Source organism: Odocoileus virginianus, chromosome 2 (assembly GCF_023699985.2).
Source record: "Odocoileus virginianus isolate 20LAN1187 ecotype Illinois chromosome 2, Ovbor_1.2, whole genome shotgun sequence".
Lineage (NCBI taxonomy): Eukaryota > Metazoa > Chordata > Mammalia > Artiodactyla > Cervidae > Odocoileus > Odocoileus virginianus.
In genome coordinates, this window is record NC_069675.1 from 28,067,203 (window position 1) to 28,081,722 (window position 14,520).

Consider the following 14,520-nt stretch of genomic DNA (forward strand, 5'->3'; position numbering starts at 1 on the left):
AGTCGGCAGTGGCGGCGGCGGCGCGGGGGTGGCGCCGGTGCGGCCGCGAGCGCCCCGCGCGCGCCTGGCTGCTGTGGCCGCGTTGGCGGCCCGCGCGCCTGGCTCGCCGAGGCCGCGCCACGCCCCCGCGGGGGTGGAGCTGCGGCCGGGGGCGGGTCCGCGGCTGGCGGCGCCCGGGCCCGGGGCGGGGGTTGTGGCAGCAGCTGCTGCAGCGGCGGCGGCAACGGCGCCAGGAGCTGCTCCTGCAGAGGCGGAGGCTGCTCCTGGACGCGTCCGGGTCGCGCAGCCGGAGTCCCAGCCCGGAGGTGCTGGGCGGTGCGCTGGGTGCTGCGGCTGCTGCCCGCCCGCCGCTGCCCGGGCCCCCGCTGCCACCCGGGCCCCGGCCGCAGCTCGCGCCCCCGTCGACCCCGCCCGCGTGTGTGCCCCAGCCGGGACGCCGCCCCCGGCCGGGTCTCCACTTCTCGGCCGCACCTCCCATGACTGCGCCCGCTCGAAGATGGCTGCGAAGGGCGCATACGGCTCCCACCTGAAGATTGAGAGCGAGCTGGAGCGCTGCCGCGCCGAGGGCCACTGGGACCGCATGCCCGAGCTGGTTCGGCAGATGCAGGCGTTAGTCATGCTGGGTGGCGGAGGCGGCCGGCGAGGCAGCCCGAGCGCTGGGTTCAACTCTCTGGACACCGGTGAGTGAGTAAGGGAAGGGGCCGGTTCGCAAGCGCGGAGCGCGCGAAAGGCGCCGCCTCCTCCAGGAAGCGGGCCTCGACTGCCTGGGGCGGGAGGTGGCTGCTTTCGGTATTGCTCGTCTTGCGTTGCTGATGTTAGGAAACAGCCAGGGTACTTAGGAAGGTTCTTGTGCCTCGGGAGAAGACTCACGTGCAGGTTGTTTTGGGGAAGAGAAATAAACGGCTTTTGCTCTCTGTCCTTTCCGATCTTGTGGGCTACACCGACTACTGTGAAATGGTGGTAGCAACACTTATTAGCTCAGGGCGTGGGCTGGACCCCTGCGCCACCCCTCCAACCCCCATTCCGGTGCCTAAACTCCGTCAGGTGAAGACTGTCTGTCTCTCTTTGCCCTCCCCGCCTTCCCCCGTCATTGACAGCGAAGCTCTGTGCACCGCCAGTACGGTTCGGGGCTTGACGAGCGCCAAGGTGGAGTGGTGAAGTGGGAAAGAGGGCTGGTTAAGCCTTAGATTCCTCTTCTGTGTTCTGCTTCAGGACGCCTCTCGCCCTGGCAGTCGGTGACTTCAGCAGTAGGGCTGGTTTGGCTGGGCTGGGCTCTTGTGCCAGGGCGGGAAAGCACCCTGATGTGGCGGTGGGGAGCACCCCGCCCCAGTCTCCAACCTCAAATCCTGTTCCTCGTACCTTCAGCTCAGCCCAGCGAGCCCTGTCTGAGCCCTCTCTGCTCAGCCAACTTTGGGGCCTTTGTGGAAGGTGGCAGGGAGTAAAAAATCAATACAGATAGAAAGTTTTAAGGACTGCCCAGCCCGTGAAGGCTCTGAAAGGAGACAGAATGATAATAATATCAGTAATAAGTAACTTGCTCAGTCACTGTGTGCCAGTGTCTAAGCCCTGTAATCAACTCGTTTATTTTTCCAACAACCCCATGAAGCGCAGGTACTCTTGTTTGCCTCTTTTAGACAAGGAAACTGAGGCACAGATTACTTAAGTAACTTATCATCCAGCCAATAAGCGGTGGAACCAGGTTTTGAACCCAGATTTCTTTTTTTTTTTAATAGAATTTATTTATTGGCTGTGCTGGGTTTTCGTTGCTGCGTGTGGGTTTTCTCTAGTTGTGGAGAGCTGTGGCTACTCTCTAGTTAAGATATACCGGCTTCTAGCAGTGGCTTCTCTGGTTGTGGAGAAGGCTCTAGGCACAAGGGCTTCAGTGGTTGCAGCTGTTGGGCTCTAGAGCACTGGCTCAATAGTTGTGGTGCATCGGTTTTGCTGCTCCGCGGCACGTGGAATCTTCCTGAACCAGGCCTGGAACCCGTGTCCCCTGCATTGGCAGGCGGATTCTTATCCACTATGCTACCAGGCAAGTTCCTGAACCCAGATTTCTGAGGACATCCTTTTAACTACTTGCACCATTACCTCTCAAGGATGTATTACACAAAAACCAAGCTTGAAGACCCGACGAAAATGGATGGGAAGCCGAGGGGTGATCGGAGGGCAATTGTGTGTTAGATTGTGGAGCTCAGAGAAAGGGGAGGTTTCAGGAAACAGCAGAACTGGTGCTGGCCTCTGATTGGTGTTGGGAAAGGCAGAGTATTGTTTCCTGGTGAGGAGGAGGGATAGATGGACACCGAGGGAACTAGATGGCAGGGATGGACAGTTGGTCTGAGACTCTCAGGTTGGTCTGAATGTGGCAGTGAGTTGCATTGGCCAGAGCTGAAGATGCATGTGGGGGAAACTGATGGGCACCTGTCTTCCAGGGAGGGATTGATAAATTTCAGGTTCCCTCTGTCCCCTGTGTGGGGTGATGTGGTAGGGTGGGGTTGGTGAGGGTGGAAGGGAAACTGACCCATGCCAGGTCACTGGGGCCTGGACAGTGCGTGGGAATCTGAGTGAGGTTGGCAGCACCACAGAGAAACTTGCTGGGCTCACAAAATGAACTGGGGCCTCCTGGAGTCTCCATGGGACTATGCTTCCTAAGCTGTTCTTCAGACATCTCAAGGAGGTTGACTAATTAAGTCATTGGTATTACAGGACAAAAGAGTTTGGGGAATCCCAAAAGCTAAGATGTTAGGCTTAATAGATTCAGTATGGTTAAACTGATTTTTTAAAACTATAGAACTTCTCAGAGCCTTTCATGTGCTCACCTGCTGGTGATAATCAAGCCCAGGTTAGAGTATAAACATACATTTCTCAAACTTACTTTGACCATATGATATGAAGCATTATTGGGAAGCACTGGCATGGCATAGTTATAAATGGTATGTGTAGTTATAAATTGCTTCTCTATTTGAACAACCTTTTTTTGTAAACAGCCCAGTGGGGAAGGCAGGAATGATTGTCCCCACTTTAGACACCAAGGGCCAGAAAGGTCACATAATGAGTAGTGTGTGGCAGAGAATGTGTACCCAAACATGAGTTTCACCCAAGTCTCCTAGGGACAGAGGAAGGAGTGTGAAGCCTGGCTGGGCTTCACAGTGAGTACTGGCCAGCCCAAAGAGGGAGCCTGGGGGCAGTGGGGTCTTTACTGCCAGTTTTGAGGTTTGGTTCTATGAGTGATTTTCTCCCACTGTTAAATCTAGATACACTTATTCCAAAATGCACACACGCACGTGCACACACAGACACACACAAGGAAGGAAAACAAGTGACTTCCAAAGCCCATGTGTAGGGCATTTTTGGATTGTCTGCTGTTTTGGTCGTTTCGCCACTGAGTTCCTTGATCACTAGAAGGATTGGCAGCCTATTCTTTTTGAGGGGGTGTTGGCACTGACCCTCCCTGCCCTCCCCCCTGCCCATGCAACCCAAGAGGGAGATTCTTAAAAGTCCCACCTGGTTGATTAGATTGTTACAGTCAAGGACCAGAAGCGTCAACATAATGACATAATTTGGGAGAAGGGAGGAAGCTGAACCCCGGCTGAACCCTGCTTTACAGACTGAGGCCCCACTGTATCTGTGGGGTTTCCTCCAGAAACAAAGAATAGCTCCCAGAGCCTGGGTTTCACTCCAGGCAGCAGGAGGGGAAGACCCAGCAGGAGGGGGGCCCTCTTTCTGGTCAGAGATGAAGGAGTGAAGGATCAGGAGATGCTCCCCCAGAAGGGGCCCTTATACCCCCCTTTCCTGTCCGGGGAGATTGCTCCCCACCACCTGCCCAGGGGGAAAGGTGTTGTTACTGTTTGTACATTTTCTTTCAGACATAGCCGGTTTAGATTTGGTCAGGATGCAGCAGGGGAACCCCAGAGTGTGGCTAGCTGTAATGGGGTTTGTTCATGTAGAGACAAAAGACCCCATCCAAGTGGTTAAAAAAAAGAAAAAAAAAAACAAAACACCTTTATTATGAAAAAATTTTTAAACATCAAAAAAGTACAAAAATAAATCTCATGTATCCATCAACCAGTGTCAGTAATCACAAACTCATGAATAGTCTTGTTTGAGCTATACCCTGGCCCATTTCTCCCCCACATTGCTATTTCAGTATTTATTTATTAAACAAGAACTCTTTTGAAAAATAAAACTACCATTATTGCAGTCCCCCTTTATCTAATGCTTAACTTTACAGTTCATTTGCTAGAATCAGGATCCAAATAAGGCCTCACATTGCATTTGGTTAATGGATTGATCGAAGACATTTTATTATGAAAATTTCAAACATAGAAATTTGAAAGAATTTTGCAGTAGACACCTATATTGCCACCACCTAAATTCTGATATTCTTTTACTGTACTGTCTTTAATCACTTCTGCCACAGTCTCCATTCAGCTTGAGTCTCTTAATCTGTAGTTATCCCCCTTTTAAATTAGTGATTAAAAAAACCTGGCGATTGTTCTGAGCTTTTTTTTTTTTCAGCTGAAGCTAGATGGAGTGTGTTTGAGGCAGGTGGCCTGTCACGAGTTTTGCCTTCTTCCTCCTCTTGCTGTGGTTGGGAGGTCCCACCCTTTGCAGTTCTGTGAAGTGAGCAGTTGCAGAGACCACTGTGTCCCCTTTTGACCAGGAGGGAAGGGGCTGATCTGAGCACCTGGCCCGCTGGCTGGACCCAGCTTTCCTGACTGAACTGACAAGTGGAAGAGAAGGGAGCTCTGCCCTGAAAGTATGGGTTCCGGGGAGGAGGCTGGTATTCTTGAAGTGGGTCCCTATTACCTATCACCCATTGAGAGGCCTGGAGAGGGGCAGGAATGGAAGGGAAGCTGGCCCCAGAGGCCCCCAAAACAAGGTTGGAAGACTGGGGGGCCACTAAGTAGGGGCTTCCTTTGTGCCTCTGCTAAGGCAGAGGGCTGGGCTGGGCTGCCAGAATCAAGAGCCAGGCTGTCAGAGTCTGTGGCATTGTCTGTGAGAAAGGCCTTTCTGATGCCCTGGGAAGAGAGAAGCTGGAACACTTAAGCTGACCCGGGATAGGGAGTAGATGTCAGACACGAAATGATAAAGAGTAATTTGTTTTACCTTTGGAGATGGATAGGAAAGCCTCGATCTACCTATATCCTTATTTAACAACTGAAAACCTAGAACAGCTTTCAGTTCCATATACTTACCACGTGAGGACAGTGGGATGGAAAATGTGGAGCAGGGAGGAGAGTTGGACAAGGAAGAAAAGAAAGTAAATCCCCAACATCCACTAGAGTGTCTGCTAAGTGGAAAAACAGAGACTGAGTGAGGAGTGAAGGGGGAGGGCAAAGGATTCTGGAAAAGGACCCGGAGTGTTAATTTACAAAATAGTCTGTAACTCAAGTGTGTAACAGTGAGAACTGTTCTTATTCCTGACCTTGGAATTAGCTTTTAACCTACTGTTTACAGCTCCTTAGATTGTTCTTCATTTCCAGACTATCAGAGGCTCTGCTCTGCACGGGATGTGGGGAAGACAGGCTGTTCTTTGGCTGTGTTACATTATGGTGGGTTGTGACGGTAACAGTATTACATCTCTGTTGTCATCTATCAAATGAGTATAATTTCTACCTTTCAGAGCTGTGCAGATTAAATGATACTAAATGATAAATACCTGATACTCAGTACATGCATGCGTGCTTAGTCGTGCCCGACTCTTTGCGACCCCATGGACTGTAACCCATCAGGCTGCCCTGTCCATGGGATTTTCCAGGCAAGAATACTGGAGTGGGTTGCCATGTCCTCCCGCGGGGGATCTTCCTTACCTAGGGATCAGACCTGCGTCTCTTTCATTGGCATTCTTTACCGCTGAGCCACTAGGTATTCAATGAGCCCTCAGCAAACATCAGCCCTCCTTTGGCAGTAAAAGGCACTCTTGTGTTTTAGAGTAATGCTTCTCAAGCTATCTGTGGTGAAGGCTCAGTTTTATGTTCTGGATTTTGGGTTTTGTTTGTTTTTTTAGATTCTCAATCTATTGTACTCTGGTACTTTCTTAAAATACATAAACTGATACCCACTCACCCCCAGTTTTTTAGTATTTGATTCAGCAATTATTCTGTTACATGATTATCAGTGTTTCTAAATGTACTTTGTGAATTTCTGCACTCACCCCGCAGGACTGGGTCACAAACGTGCACAGACCTGCCCCAGCCCACGGACCACACTTTGAGCAGAATGTGTTCCGAGGACAGTTCCATTATTTTGAGAAGTATGGGCCCTGGAGAGTATTTCAAGATTTAGGTTTGCCTGGAAGGAATTGGTTTCTTTGGGCATGAAAGGAAAGGAGCCAAGGAGCTCTAGGGAGCTCTGGGCTGGGCAGTTGAGTGGCTGAGGCCGTACCTGGGGGTCCAAGGGCTGGGCTCCTGACCTCAGGGGCGGGAGCTGTGTGCGCAGGTGCGCCGGACAGCTGAGGGGCGGGACCAGCGCAGGAGGCGGAGCCTGGGGAGGGTTTCGGTTCCAGGGAAGGGGCGGAGGCTCAGTCCCTCAGCCTTCTCCAGGCCTTTGCAACCCCATGGACCGTAGCCCTCCAGGCTCCTCTGTCCATGGAATTCTCCAGGCAAGAATACTGGGGTGTGTTGCTGTTTCCTCCCTGGGAAGTAGCAGGTTGCTAACTCTGCCTCAAGCTTTACAGATTAGAAGGGGACAGCAACTTGCCTGGTGGCCCACAGCTCAGAAATGCAGCTCAGGCACCCACTTCTAAGCAGCTCACTTCCCTTCCTGCCTGAGATTTCGGAAACGTAGAATTTTTCCCTTTATTCTTGGGTTGATTTAAATTTTATTTTTGACTGGATAATATATTCACATGGGTCAGTCTTCCAAAGGTAACCAAAAGAGTGAAAAGCCTCCCTCCATTTCTGCCCTTCCCCCATAAAGCAGCAGAGTTGGCAGATGTTTATGTTATTCTTTTGTATATTTTTATGCATAAATGCTCAGTGTCCCACTGTGTGTGCTCCACTTTCTGATCAGTGTATCTTGAAGTTCATTTCATGATGACCCATGCAGAACTTCCTGATTTCTTTAAATGGTAGTATCGTGTCTCTTTTAATGAATGTATCATGCTTTATTTAATCAGACTTTTCTTTATGGACATAAAAGTTGTCTCTAGTTTTCTGCTATTATAAACAACATTGCAGGAATGGCCTTATATGTCAGTCGTTTTACACATGTTTGAGGATGTCTGTAGCCATGGGATTACTGAGTCAATGGAATGTGCAAGGCATAATTTTAACATATGTCACCAGATTGTACTTTATAGAGGTTCCACCAACTTTTGCCCCACCAGCAGTGGATGATAGTTTGAGCCATTGTTTTTGCCCATTCTGTCCAAATGTTAATTTTAGAAACCATGAGGTCGGTAGCAAAGAATGGGCTTGTAGGTTATGGCATACTCAGAGGGGACATGTCCTGTGATAGTTTTCTTGGGTCTGGTCTTTCAGGGTGCTCTCCGCAGGGCATCTCCCTTACAGAGAAAGACTCTTACTCAGGAACAGGCAATTGTATACCCGTGGCTTTGATTTGTGAGCAAACTGCAGTGGTCCTGAGAGTAAGGAGTGAGTGGCATTCTGAGTAGGTCTGAGAACGCCATCCTGGCAGCAGAAAGAGCTCTAGAGGAGGTGGGACTGAGCTCACCTTCCTGGAGGCATTTTGGATCTGCATGGAAGTCCCCAAGCCCCATAGTTTCCCCATGGGGGAGTGGAAAGGATCTGTTTCACTCAGCAGCTAATATTTATTGGGCGCCTGCATTCAGTGGTCCCTGCTCTGTTCGAGGGGACTGGGCCATGAGCCAGTCACACCGAGCACAGCCACCCGAGGCTATCCCTAAATCACCCTCAACCTCAAACCCTGCACCCTGAGCACCCGGATCCCACCCCACCCAGGTTGCCCCTGCTGTAAGTAGCAGGAATGTGGTGGCCCCAAGACTGGAGTTTTCAGTGCTGTTGGGGAGATGGCAAATTAAACCAAGCAGTATGAAATCACTAGCCAAGTAGTGAGGTCTGTAGACGAGCTTACGTATGTGAGAGAACTCCAGAAAGTGCCAAGTACTGAAGATGTTCAAGGATTTGCCTTGCTACACCAATAAATCTGCTTCCCACCTTAACTCTGCTTGGCTGTTAGATTATCCCAGTGCTGTGCCATGGTCAGTCGCTTCGGTTGTCTCCGACTCTTTGTGACGCCATGGACTGTAACCCACCAGGCTCTTCTGTCCATGGGAGTTTTCAGGCAAGAATACTGGAGTGGGTTGCCATGCCCCCCTCCGGGGGATCTTCCTGACCCAATGATACAACCCACATCTCCTACGTCTCCTGCATTGCAGGCGGATTCCTTGCTGCTGAGCCACTGAGGAAGCCCAGGTTATCCCAGGGTCGTGTTCAATACCTTAAAAACAGTGAAAACCAATTCTGGTTACGTGGAAGTTAGGAACACTGAACTAAAATGTGTAAGCCACCTTGCTTATTTTTCCTCTTCAGTTGTTTGGGAAACGTTCCTTCTTGGTGTAAGAACTTATCACTGTGGAGCACGGATATGATTTTGTCATTTTAAATTCTGAAATTCCGCAATTTGTGCCAAGTCCTGGGAACTCCATGTCCTCAACCGCTGCACTGCAGAAATTAAACCGAAGGGGGCAGTTTGTGCTGTGGCCGTGGTAGAATGTCCGGGTTTTCTCTTCAGAGGCTGGTTAAATTTGTGGAATCTGTGTCTTTATTTTCTTAGACCTGGACCATTCATGTGCCTGGGGCGGGAGTGCTTGGGTGCGTACAGTCTTCGCACTCGCCCTGTTAAGGGGACTGCTGCCCTCACGTACCGACTCTGACTCCTGCCCTGCTTTCCAGATGACTTGGGGAAATTGCTCCTGGCCGAGGCCCTCCTAGAGCAGTGTTTGAAGGGGAACCATGCCGCGATAAAAGACTCCATCCCTCTGCTGGAGAAGAATGAGCCGAAGATAAATGAAGCCAGAAACCACCTAAGCAGCATCCTTAACCACGGGAAGCTGCCGGTAAGCTGTTCTCCCCTCTCCCCACCAAGCCTGGGGCTCTCTCTCCTCTCTCCTCCCTCCTGTCTGCTGTCCGTCTTGCCGGGGCCGTGCGGTTGCTGGGGAAGCATGTATCTCTTAAAGGCCAGCCTTGCGCTGTTCAGTACAGTAGCCACTAGCCACAAGGCTCATCCGGATTGAGACGTGCTGTGAGTGTAAAACACACACTGGAATTTGAAGACAGTACAAAACGCGGACTATTAAAGATCATTAATTCTTTCTATTGATTACATATTCAGATGATAATATTTTGAATGTATTAAATAAAATATTAAAATTAATTTCACCTGTTTTTAACCTTTTTTAATGTGACTAGAAATTTTTACTAGAAAAACCTAAATTATACTTGTAGCCCAAGTTGTATATTTCTGTTACACAGTGTTTGGTGGACCTAGTTTGTCCCTGATTATTTGGCCTCTTCGAGGATCTCAGGGAAATAAAGCCTAGTAAGCCTACCATCTAGTTGAAAACAGGCACATATGCTGTTGTCTAGCAGTGGAAGCTGGAGAAGGCAATGGCAGCCCACTCTGGTACTCTTGCCTAGAAAATCCCTGGACGGAGGAGCCTGGTAGACTGTAGACCATGAGGTCGCTGAGAGTCGGACATGACTGAGCGACTTCACTTTCACTTTTCACTTTCATGCACTGGAGAGGGAAATGGTAACCCACCCCAGTGTTCTTGCCTGGAGAATCCCAGGGACGGGGGAGCCTAGTGGGCTGCCGTCTATGGGGTCACACAGAGTCGGACACGACTGAAGTGACTTAGCAGCAGCAGCAGCAATGGAAGCACTCCATAACATGGCAATCCAGTTTGAGTCCACGTGCATTTATTGAGCACCTACTGAATGCAAGGCATTGAGGAGTGATATAGAGGGATGTACAGTCTCAGCTTTCTTTAGACCTTTACTGCTCGAAGCATGGTCCACCCATCTGCAGTACGGGTATTATCTGGGAGCTGTTAAGAATGCAAAATCTGGGGACGTCCCTGGTGATCCAGTGGCTGACTCTGCACCCCCAGTGCAGGAGCCCAAGTTTGATCCCTGGTCGGGGAACTAGATCCCACATGCCACAACTAAGAGTTTGCATGCTGCAATTAAAGATCCTACATGCTGCAACAAAGACCTAAAATAATCACATAAACAAACATAAATAAAAGGGAAAAAATGCAAAGTCTGATTCAGAATCTGCATTTAAGAATGCTCTCTCGGGTGTGGAGAAAAGGGAACCATCTTACACTGTTGGTGGGAATGCAAATTAGTACAGCCACTATGGAAAACAGTGTGGAGATTTCTTAAAAAGCTGGAAATAGAACTGCCATATGACCCAGCAATCCCACTTCTGGGCATACACACCAAGGAAACCAGATCTGAAAGAGACACGTGCACCCCAATGTTCATCGCAGCACTGTTTATAATAGCCAGGACATGGAAGCAACCTAGATGCCCATCAGCAGACGAATGGATGAGGAAGCTGTGGTACATATACACCATGGCATATTACTCAGCCATTAAAAAGAATTCATTTGAATCAGTTCTAATGAGATGGATGAAACTGGAGCCCATTATACAGAGCGAAGTAAGCCAGAAAGATAAAGACCATTACAGTATACTAACACATATATATGGACTTTAGAAAGATGGTAATGATAACCCTACATGCAAAACAGAAAAAGAGACTCAGATGTGTAGAACGGACTTTTGGACTCTGTGGGAGAAGGCGAGGGTGGGATGTTTTGAAAGAACAGCATCAAAACATGTGTATTATCTAGGGTGAAACAGATCACCAGCCCGGGTTGGATGCATGAGACAAGTGCTCGGGCCTGGTGCACTGGGAAGACCCAGAGGGATCGGGTGGAGAGGGAGGTGGGAGGGGGGACCAGGATGGGGAATACATGTAAATCCATGGCTGATTCATGTCAATGATGACAAAAACTACTGTAATGATGTAAAGTAATTAGCCTCCAACTAATAAAAATAAATGGGAAAAAAAAAAAAAAAGAATGCTCTCTCGGTGATTCTCATGCACTTTAAGTTTGAGACTGTTCTGAATTCCAGTGTATAGTGAGCTGCAATAGAAGTATTGGTATGTCATTAGAAACCCAAAGAGGAAGTAATTTTTCAAGAGATATTCCAAAGTAATATATTTCCTGACTTAAATATTGTATCGCAATCCACTGTGTGCAAGGCATTGTGTTATGTTCTTCAAGGGCAATAAGCATGAATCCAGTGTGGACCCTGCTGCAGGGCTACTGAGAAGATAGTCCTGTTAAACAATTGTTAAAGGTGGACTGTGATACATGCCACTGGAGTAGCTTACAAGGGGAGGCAGTTCTTAGGGGGACAGTCCCCGGGGTGAGCTGGGGCAGTCAAACTCAGGCTGATAGTATTTCTGAAATTGGAGCCATTTGGGGGCTGGACCTTGAAAGGGGTCAGGATATGGACTTACACAGATAGAGCAGGGCATTCTAAGCTATGGAAGCCGTGTATGATTCAGAAGTTCCTCTTAGAAGGATTTCCTTAAAGTATGTCAATTAACAGTAGCATCAGGGAATGGCTTTAATTAGGTATAAAGGTACATTGTGGCCAGAGAGTTGGGAGTGAAATACCAGGCCAGGAAGTGGGTGCGTTTTCTGTGAACGGTGTGGGGAGACTGTCCTGGGAGTTTAAGGTTACTGCCTTCAGACTCATTGACAGGGATTACTGTAGTCCTGGGAGGTTTTGTCCTGGATTAAAATAGCTGCTTGACCCTGAGCCTGTCCCCTGATCTTCCAGGCCTTCCAGTTTCTCATCTGCCCATCCAAATGGCTGAACTTGACCGGTAGGTCTCAAGTTTTTCCCATCAAGACCCTTTAAATTTTTTTCCTTCCGGTAGACTTTTTAATTGTATATTAAAATTTTCTTTTTAAAAATAAAAATGACTCAGGCTTATTGTAAAAAAAAGTTCACTAAAATAAAAAACTAGTTTGAATAATAATAAGTCCTTGTTTCCACTCCTACCCCCATGTCCACTCCCATACTGAGTTGAGCTCTGGTCATCACTTGCCGTGAATTCCATATGCCTTCTCTGTGTTAACAGTCACATGTACACATGTATGGAGCTTTCTTTTCTTCTTAGCGTTATATGGTTCTTACTTGTCAAGTTGCTCTTTTGCACCAAAAACTTTCACTTGATGCTGTCTCCATGCCAATACCTCATTCTTTATATTTGCCAAATAGTATCCACATGTATTATTGTGAAAACTGCTTTATCTACCATATCAAATTTATTCAGTACAGATTTTACCATGCTTTATTAACCAGAGACAATGATAGGCAGTGATAACATTGAGAAATTCACTGTTATATGGACCAAGGCTAAAAACTCCATGTTGATCAGGCAAAATAAAATATTAAAAGTAGTTTGTGGGATTCTCTATCTTACTCCAAAGGCAAAGGTGTGACTGGGGTGTGCTGTTTCTTGGCAGCAGATGAAATCTCAGGTGGATTCCCATGCATTCTGAGGCATTCTCATGGTGTGAGGAGGAGAGGTGGGTCCCGGGGCACCTCCTCAGCGTAGTTTGGAACCTTCTACCCTCAGTCACCTCTGAGATCCTGTGCAGCTCTGTGCTTTGGAGGCTGGTGAAAATGAGCCATTTGTCCTGACTTCGGGTGTCCAGGGAGTGCCGGGCTTTGCCCCATCTCATTGGTGCCTCACAGTAACCTTCTACAGTGGTATTTACTGTTATTCCCATTTTCCAGATGAAGAAACTGAGGCCTAGGCGAGGTTAGTCCTTTAGCCAAGGACCACAGCGTAGGTCTTGAACACAAGCTGTCTGCCTCTGCTCCCGTGTGCTCGTGTTCTTTGCCATTTTTCAGTGTTGTGTGTCCCGAGTGCTGGAGTAGAAATTAAATAATGACTGAGAAGCTGGGACTAATGTGGGTGGTGATGTTGCGGCTTCTGCTTTTAGAGATCTCATTTGCCATCTGTGAAGTATTTCCCCATCTCTTCTTCCTCTTACCTGAGTGTACACATGAGGTCACTCTTCCCTGTTTATTGACAGAGACAGTGAGACACAAAAAGGCTTGGTGACAGGCCTGATCCATCCAGTTGAGGGACTGTTCCCCAGACCCAGTGGCTTCCCTGAGGCCTAGGCTCTGTGGTTTCCACAATGTTGAATTGACAAGCCAGGTTCAAATTCAAAGGCGTGGGTCCCAAAGAGCATAGCCAACTTTTCCTTCTGCCAGGAAAGGACATTCACAAAGCCCCCAAGCACAACAGCAGAACCATACTATTTTCTATTACTATCGGCCCATAAAAGAGTAAATGTCTTAACATCAAAACACAAGACAGATATGCTTAAGAATTAAGAATTATGCTCTTCTTAATTCTTGAGAATTAAGAATTAAAGGCAGCTTTTTAACTAGCATAACTTTAATTTTATAAAACATTCACCTCATTGTCCTTAATTTTCTACCAGCTTGGTGGAAACCCTGTTGTAAACTGTTATTGGTTCACCAGGAACCACTCCAAGCTACACCCTGTCATCTCGCCCTGAAACATGTCCTGAGCTTAGCTGCCCTTTTCCCCCTTTACAGGAGAACAGAATAATAATAATTACTCATGGCCTGTGTTTATCTAGCTCCTTTCTAGAGAAAAGTTCAAAGCTCTTCTCTGGACTTCATCTCCTAATGCTCTTGGCTTCGCTGTGACGGGAGGTGATGGGTGGCTGTTATTATCCTGCCCTCAGCGATGGGGAAATCCAGGACAGAGCAGGGAAGAAACGTGCCTCTAGGAGGTGTGCGATCTGTGGCCCTGACCCAGGGCAGAGGTGTGACCTATTGGGGGAGACTAGCAAATCCCCTTGAAAATTCAGCCTTTGAGCAGGTCTGCAGTCAGCAGGTCAGGCATGCAGGGGGCCTAGGGGGCCCACTTGGTGGAGACGTTGAAGGGAGCTCTCTCTGGCAGCCAGGGAGGCTTCTAGGAGGAGGTGGGCCTGAGCAAGGCCCCGAAGAAGAGTGGAAGATCTGCATAGACTGAGGGGAAGGGAAGACTGTTCTAGACGGGGCTGTGTGAGCAGCAGCAAAGGAAGAACGTGTATTGGACCAGTGAGGAAGGAGATTTTGGCTTTGCCGTGTTCCACTTCCCTTTATTGGCTTCTGAGAGGGCAGTAGGTGGTGAGGAGTGGTGGGTGCTTCCCCTGGAGTCATGAGTACCCCAGACTCTGATCTCCCTACAGGGGGGCAAGGGCAACACCTTCCTGTTGGTGACAGAGGCCAGGAGTGGGGACCAGGACTGCATCTTGGGGGAGCTTCGTGGACAGAACTGATGCTCTATGGTGGGGGTGGTGCCCAGGGCCTGGCCAAAGGGGTGGTGGGCTGGCTGAGCACAGACATGGAGGCGGAGGGCTACAAACAGTGGCCTCAGAAGGTGGGAGATTTTAGAGCAGTCTGGGCCCATGTCCAAGGC

The 14,520-nt window shown here is 48.7% G+C and overlaps 1 protein-coding gene across 2 annotated transcripts in view; it reads left to right on the forward strand.

Annotated features, from left to right (window-relative positions):
• Positions 1 to 263: 263 nt before the first annotated feature.
• TTC7A (tetratricopeptide repeat domain 7A) overlaps positions 264 to 14,520 on the forward strand; it is a 119,456-nt gene continuing 105,199 nt past the window's right edge. Inside the window, exons 1-2 of one of the 2 annotated variants that reach the window (XM_070477880.1) lie at positions 264 to 680; positions 8,877 to 9,040. In XM_070477880.1, the coding sequence (XP_070333981.1) occupies positions 497 to 680; positions 8,877 to 9,040 (348 nt within the window). In that variant the 5' untranslated portion in view covers positions 264 to 496. The remainder of the gene's footprint in view (positions 681 to 8,876; positions 9,041 to 14,520) is intronic. The other variant, XM_020876173.2, reaches the window with a different exon arrangement.